Source organism: Anarrhichthys ocellatus, unplaced genomic scaffold, assembly GCF_004355925.1.
Source record: "Anarrhichthys ocellatus isolate YVR2014 unplaced genomic scaffold, GSC_Weel_1.0 scaffold78, whole genome shotgun sequence".
Classification (NCBI taxonomy): Eukaryota; Metazoa; Chordata; class Actinopteri; order Perciformes; family Anarhichadidae; genus Anarrhichthys; species Anarrhichthys ocellatus.
The window spans coordinates 2776405-2784174 of NW_022280108.1; the positions used below are offsets into that span (position 1 = coordinate 2776405).

Here is a 7770-nt window from a genome sequence, read left to right on the forward strand (position 1 = left end):
AAAAAGTACAGGACCCAAATGTCCGACTGTTGTTGTTTTTGTTTGTCGTGTGTTTGTTGTGTTACAAATGGGCTACAACTGAATTTGTTTGTGCATCCCTGTGCTGCATAATGACAATAACTGATCCTTAAAACCCTTAAATTCTGGAGGAAATGCAAAGTTTAGGGATGAGAGCTAAAGAATATACTTTATGGGGAAAGTTTAGCAGCTGGGACAACAAAGGAACTGACTGGACCAGGAGGTGGCAGTCATGCAACGAATAGAAGGCAAGCTGCCGTTAAACACCACAGAAGAAGAAGAAGAAGAATTACGTTGACGTCATGGCGTAAGACGTATGAAAGTGCGTAGGGACGTTCCTGTCCGTCAGTTTTCCCTCGTTGACGAAGCTATCGCGGCTATGCCGATGTTTAGCTAAAGAAGCTTTTATTGTTCAGTATTCTGCTTTATCTTCGTGGGAGGAAGGTCTATAAATAACCGAACATCCACAGCAACGTTGTTACAGGTAGATGTTTGTGGAACTAACGTTTGTTCTTCTGCTTGTCTTCCTTTTGTTTTGCTAACGTTTTACGTAGCTACGCTAAGTAGTTAGCCACGGAGCTAGCTAGCTAACGTTAGCTTGACGCACGTAACTTCTAACTAGCAAACTGTCCGCAACGTGGTGAACGTCCAGTAGTAGAATGTTTATATTGAGTGAAACATATAATCATTAATGTGGAAGAGTTGATAGATTTGTGTGTTCATTAATATAACGTTAGTTAACATGTTGTTAGCTGACTCGTTAGCTATGCTAAGTCAGTGTTCGCTTATCATGCTTATGGTTCCTAGCTTCAGTTTGAAACAATGTTGTGCCAAAAGTTTACATCAGTGGTGGAATGTAACTAAGTACTTCTACTTAGGTAGGTTACTCCATTTAAGGAACAACTACTGCTAGTTAATAGTTCTCCTCCACTACATCTTAGAGGTAGATGTTGTACTTTTTACTACATCTCATCGAGTGTTTCCTTTGTGTTGATGAAATCCTCTTCTTCAGCTAAATAAACTCTTTAAAAAGCCTCTCGGATCAGCTGTAAAATGCACAAAGCTGAACACTTTCTCTTTAGAGATGCGAGGTTCTCACAGGACAGAGACGCTACAAACATGATGATCTTATAGAATATGATGCATTAATGTAGATTAAAGTACACGTGACACAAAGGAGTTAACATGCAACAAACGCATTAATGCAGCACACTGAAATCTGTCTTAGCTTTACCAAAGACGCCATTTGTTTCTTCAAGAGATTCTTTCTTTTAATCAAGGAACTGTTTGGATTAGAAGGTTAAATGTCTGAAGAAACGCCAAAACTTACATTTAATCTTTCAGATTTAACATAAGTGTTTATAATCTGATTTGATGGTACATCCAAAGAAGACCGTTTTTCTAAACTTGAATTGTTTTACTGCTGGATATAAACGTAGCTTTATGAATGCAGCTGTTCAAAGTGTTTGTCTCCACACAGAAGACCTATGCGGTCCTGCTAGCAGGGCAAGATGTTCAACAAGTCATTCGGTACTCCCTTCGGTGGAGGGACGGGGGGGTTCGGCACCTCGTCGACCTTTGGACAACAAAGTGAGTTGTTTTTATTTATTCTCTGGGATTCAAACCCACAGCAGCACCAGGCGAGCCCAGATATCGTTCTCTAAATGACTTCTCTCATTAATCACATGACATCTATCACACTTCATCCTCATAGAGGGATCACCCCTCTGTTGCTCTCTCAGGTTTCTTCCTCTTCTTTCTTCCCGTTAAAGAGTTTTTTGGGGAGTTTTTCCTGTTCTGATGTGAGGGTCAGAGGATGTCGTGTGTGTACAGATAGTAAAGCCCTCTGAGGAGAACTGGTGATTTTGGGCTACACAAAATAAATAGAATTGGATTTCTTCCTCCACGAAACTCTTTAAAAACACATCTTACCAGAATTTAGTTAGTTAATGCTGATTGTAAAGGTTCTCCATGGAGTGGATAGACTAAACCTGTTGGTTAATATCTGATCTGGTCTGTTTCGGTATTCCTGGTGACTGAAGATTTAAATCCTCCGTCTGTGTCGTCTACAGACGCAGGTTTTGGGGCGACGGGAGGCTTCGGGACGTCAGCGTTCGGGGCCACGGCCAACACCGGGGGACTGTTTGGTCCCACGCAGAATAAACCTGGTTTGTCTGCTCTTGTTTGAAGAAAAGAAAAAAAAGCAAACTGATGTTTGTGGTGTTCAGTTACTCAGTGAGCACTTCCTGTCTGGGGACGTAGTGTTTTACCTGCTGAAAAAGACATCTGCATCAACCATTTACATTTCTTACTCTTTATTAAAGAAACAAGTAGTTGCTTAAAACACAGGACGACTGTATCCAACACTAATCGGTCCTGGTCTCTTTCCTGTAGGCGGTCTGTTTGGGTCCAGTACGTTCAGCCAGCCGGCGGCTTCCGCCCCCAACACCGGCTTTGGTTTCGGTGCGGCGACCGGCACCTCTACCAGCTTGTTTGGCAACACCGGAACGGGCGCCAGCGGCGGACTCTTCTCCCAGCCGAGCAATGCTTTCGGGGCCAACAAACCCACCTCGTTTGGAAGTGAGAACCCTCCACATGCCACCGCTTAGGGTCTCTTTCAGGTCGTCCAGTAGGGACCTCACACGGCTGCTGTTCGTCATGAGATGAGAACTAAAGATGTGATATAAGATGCTCATGTGTTTCTATAGAAAACAAGTTCCTTCTAACCAAACGTCCAATGCTCTCGTTGTTTTGCACACTGCTCAGTCCCGTTGTCGTTTTTGATTTGTTTATCTTATGAAACGTCTGAACGTTTGAAGAAGTCTCCCTCCCATCGTGTCCTCCAGGCTTTGGGACCAGCACCAGCAGTGGCGGGCTGTTTGGGTCGACCAACACCACCTCCAACCCGTTCGGTGGAGGTAGTGTCGCCTCCCTGTTCGGAGGCTCGGGGTTCACCGCTGCCCAGCAACAGCAGCAGCAGCAGCAGCAGCAGCAGCAGCAGCAGCAGCCGGGGACCACCGTCAAGTTCAACGTGAGTTTATATGAAGGTTATTCGAACAGGGTCAGGATGCACCCTGAACATGTTGGTCACCACTGTGCTGTCCAGGGCTGATTGAGGGGAGTTTAAATGATTTTTAATATAAAAAGATTTTCGCTCGTTTCTTTTCCTTGCAAATTCAAGACATAAGATCTTTAAGAGTCTTTCTCTCAGAATATTACCCCCTTATTTCATATATATTTATATTTTAAACCTACAATGGCCCTGATGTGCTGGGGTACTATTCCCCCACAATGCAACTCTCAAAATAAATGGAGGAAACATTGAAGCCTAATTGAGAATACAAAGTTTGATTGAACGCGTCTTTGAATCTAAAGTTTCAGTTTGAACACTAAACTTGTGTCGTTTCCTGTTAATATGTCGATCTCACTAGAAGAATGTTCTGTAAAGATTAATATGACGTTTGTGTTGAACTTTAAATTAACAAAAAGGGGGAAAAGTGAAATGATGTTCAAAATGAGCGTTTTCACCTTGAAACCTGTAAATAATGAAAGTGAGACAAAAACGCGCGTTTGTACGTTTTACTCACCGTCGCACTTCTTTTGTTCCTTCAGCCTCCAACAGGAAGTGACACCATGGTGAAGGCTGGTGTGACCACCAGCATCAACACAAAGCACCAGTGCATCACGGCCATGAAGGAGTACGAGAACAAGTCCCTGGAGGTGTGTGTGTTTGAGGACGACGAGCGTGTTGTTGACCGGAAAAATTATATAGAGACTGCAAAGAAAACGGAGCTCAGCTGTGATTTCAGCCGCAGTCTGAATCTCCACCACCGTCGTGGTGCATTCAGGTACACCTGGTAAACTGAGAATATCCAGCTGTTGGTGTAAACTTCCCTCCTGCCATTATTCTCTCCCTGCAGGAGTTGAGGCTGGAGGACTACCAGGCGGGCAGGAAGGGCCCGACCAACCCGATGGCGGCGCCGACCGGCGGGCTGTTTGGCGCCGCCACGGCGACGCCCAGCGCCGCCACCGGGTTGTTCGGCGCCACGGCCCCCAACACCAACTTCTCCTTCGGGCAGAACAAGACCACCTTCGGAGCTGCACGTGAGTAGGAATCATTTAAATTATCAAATCAGAAAACGTTAAAAGCGTCGCTGAATCATCGGCCCCATCTTTGTTTCTCTTCCAGCGGCAGCGGCCGGAGGTTTCGGCGCGGCAGCCGGTGGTCTGTTCGGTCAGGCGGCCCCCCCACAGGCCAGCAGCCTCTTCAAGCCCTTCGGTCAGACCACCACCACACCGAGCACCGGGTTCTCCTTCGGAAACACCAACACCATGGGACAGGCCAACACCAGCAGCATGGTGAGGACCAACGGTCTCCAGTATATAGATATACGTCTCTCTGCCTGTCTGTCTCTCTCTGTCTCTCTGCCTGTCTCTCTGTCTCTCTGCCTGTCTCTCTGCCTGTCTCTCTGTCTCTCTGCCTGTCTCTCTGTCTCTCTGCCTGTCTCTCTGTCTGTCTCTCTGTCTGTCTGTCTCTCTCTCTCTGTCTGCCTGTCTCTCTGTCTCTCTGCCTGTCTCTCTCTCTGTCTGTCTGTCATCTTTAATTCAGTGTCAAACGCTCACGAACGTCCTGTTTATGTCACTGAGAAGTTTGAACTAGTGTTGAATAAAACGACACTTCTGAGTAAAGAGTGTAAAAAGCTTAATGATATAAAGTCAAAGTTAGAACCTCGTTGTGAAACCGTGAGATTTAAAGGAATATGAAGGGAAATGTATTTAAACTGGGTCGGTCCCGTAGACCTCCATTCATTAGTGTGATTTTACTGTTAAAACAGGTTGCATGCAGAGAAATAAATATAAAAACAAACCTTAGTGTGACACCACAGAAGAAGAAAAAGAAGAGTGATTTCTTTTAAATCTGCCATTTTTAAAGCAGAATGCCGTCTCGCACCTTGAGGACTTTTATTGTGGCGGTGTCTCACCGGTGCTTCCTGTGATTCAGGGTTTGTTCGGGAATGCCGCAGCGCCTCAGGCGGGCGGCTTGTTTGGCGCCGCTCAGCCCGCCGCCGCCGGCGGCTTCGGGGCGGGAACCGGACTGTTTGGTCAACCGAATGCTGGATTTGGGAACGTGGGCACGCAGGTACACGACGAGTCTAACGGAGACACACGAGACGAGAATAAAGCCCATAAATAATGATGTCGTCATGTGTTCACATGTCATCTGTAAAATGTAGTTTTGTTATAAACTTGAATAAATCCAGTAGTTTGAAGATGTTTTCACGTGAATATAAAATAGATATTAGAGATGAACACTAGCTCTAAGCACATCATTATACATCAGTAAAATGACTAATAACCCCAAAACATGTTTAATCAAATAAATAATATAAATAAAAATACAGTCATTTATTTCCTTATCATTGGAATTGTGTGTTTTATGCAAATATTCTGCACTATATAAGAGTGTTGGAACAAAGGAACGGAGAGAATCAGAATCAGGTCATTTAGTTCGTTACTCATCAGAGGAATATGTCTTGTGGATTTGTTGCGTAACAATAAACACAATGCAATAGATATCATTTAAAAATAGAAAATATCAAAATGTACGTTACGGTAAACACACAACAGTTAAAGTGACATGTTTACTAATATAAGTTGATTAGTTACAGAAAATACAACAATCCACTTCCTGTTTACACCGTTGCCCACAAGCCCCGTGATCAGTAACGTAATGTACGGTTTGTGACGACGTCTTCGTGTCTTTTTTTTTTTTTTTTTTTTTTTTTGGTGTGTGTTTTCGTCTCTTGTAGCAGAGTTTGTTCGGTAACAAGGCGGCCGGGTTCGGCACCACCACCACCAGCGCCGCCCCGTCCTTCGGCACCGGCACCGGGCTGTTTGGCAACAAGCCCGCCCTCACACTGGGGACCGGAACCAACACCTCCACCTTCGGTGAGTCTGTCTGGCGTTCAGGGGGGAAGACGGGAATCAGCGCTTCATTAACGCTTTGTTGTTTTATCGCTTGCTGCAGGTTTTGGTACGAACCCCGCGGCCGGGAGTCTGTTTGGGAACAAGGCGGCTACCGGAGGTCTGGGGACGGCACTGGGAACCAGCTTCGGAGCAGGTACTGGATCCACCACACCAGGATGGACCAGATGATGAAATAATAATATATATAATCAGATAGTGAACACACGGATACAACCAGGATGGGAAACATAAAGAAATGAAACGTGATATCTTGTTACCGGCCACTACTTTGATAACGGTAATAAAAAGCGTCTTTTGGTTGAAGCTTCACTTTCAACTTAAAATCTGACTCGTCTCATCGTGAAAGTCCACAAATGTAAAAAAAAAAGTCTTCTTTAAAATCCTGTGAAACAGAAGAGCTGGTGAATATTTAGTGTTTTTCATGGATAAATTAAATGAAACCATTAATTTATTGATAAAAAGGCCAGTTAGCAGGCTGAGGAGAGACAATCATCACACACACACTATTAATTGTGTTCGTGTGTGTGTGTTCAGCAGTGGGAACAGGGCAGGCGTCTCTGTTTGGGAACAACCAGGGCAAACTGGGAGCCACGCTGGGACAGATGGGAACCTTCGGAGCGTCCGCGTTCAACAGCGGAGCAAATACTCTGGGCTTTGGAGCTCCACAGCAACCTGTCGGTGAGCAGCACCGGTCTGTCTTTCTGTCTGTCTGTCTGTCGTCTGTCTGGAACCAAAGATCTTTTTACTCGGTTAAATCAGCAACAGGAGTCACAAACATCTCTTCAGCTGGAAGAGGTTTGTGTGAGTTTCCCTACAGTAGATGGAGTAATGTTCTGCTGTGGACATATTCTAGACTCCTAAAGAATCTGAGTCATATTTAGAACATCTTCACCTCTTATCTCCGCTCTCTTCAAACACACCAGACTTCACAGAAACATCATTCTGCCTCTCAGGAGTTGCTGGTTTTACTGCAGTTTGTTTGTGCTTCATCTCACCTCGTTGTTTCCTCCAGCGCTCACGGATCCGAGCGGGACGGCCTCCCAGCAGGCCATGCTCCAGCAGCAGCTCAGCGTGTTGGCGTACTCGCCGTACGGAGACTCGCCGCTGTTCAGAAACCCGCTGTCGGACCCAAAGAAGAAGGAGGAGGTGAGCACAGCTGCTGTAACGAGCTCCTCTTTGCTCCTAGATTACGGGCTGTGATCTGCTTTTATTTAATCAAAGTGGACATCATTAATTCACAAACAAAAAACTTTTTTTTGAGTATCCAATCACAACCGCTTGTGTTCTGACAGCGTCTGAAACCAACTAATCCGACGGCCCAGAAGGCTCTGACCACGCCCACCCACTACAAGCTGACCCCTCGCCCGGCGACCAGGGTCCGCCCCAAAGCGCTGACGTCATCGGGGGCGTCCAAGTCGCAGCTGTTCGACGGCCTGGACGACGACGAGCCGTCGCTCACCAACGGAGCCTTCGTACCCAGGTACCTGCCGCATCAGCGTTATTCATCTCTAGTCTTTTTATTTATTTTACATTTTTAACGAAACAGAAACACAAGACCTCAAAAAACTGGCTTTTGATCAAAATAATAAATATAATAAATATATATGTCTATATATATATGTCTATATATATATATGTCTATATATATATATGTCTATATATATATATGTCTATATATATATATGTCTATATATATATATGTCTATATATATATATGTCTATATATATATATGTCTATATATATATATGTCTATATATATATAT

At 44.7% G+C, this 7770-nt stretch overlaps 1 protein-coding gene across 5 annotated transcripts; it reads left to right on the top strand.

The window, feature by feature from the left end:
* The first annotated feature begins 322 nt into the window (after positions 1-322).
* On the top strand, positions 323-7559 carry LOC116398073 (nuclear pore complex protein Nup98-Nup96-like). Of its 5 annotated transcripts, none has more exons than XM_031874092.1 (14): positions 323-502; positions 1499-1608; positions 2091-2186; positions 2413-2598; positions 2838-3049; positions 3631-3738; positions 3939-4122; positions 4208-4377; positions 5021-5158; positions 5829-5967; positions 6047-6139; positions 6544-6684; positions 7019-7152; positions 7299-7559. In XM_031874092.1, the coding sequence occupies exons 2-14, from the start codon at positions 1530-1532 to the stop codon at positions 7542-7544; spliced, it is 1926 nt and encodes a 641-aa protein (XP_031729952.1). In that variant the 5' UTR covers positions 323-502; positions 1499-1529; the 3' UTR covers positions 7545-7559. The 5 variants fall into 5 exon arrangements, with proteins under 5 accessions (XP_031729952.1, XP_031729953.1, XP_031729951.1 ...); XM_031874093.1 differs by having other exon boundaries at positions 5832-5967; positions 6541-6684; XM_031874091.1 differs by having other exon boundaries at positions 324-502; positions 6541-6684.
* The last annotated feature ends 211 nt before the right edge of the window (positions 7560-7770 follow it).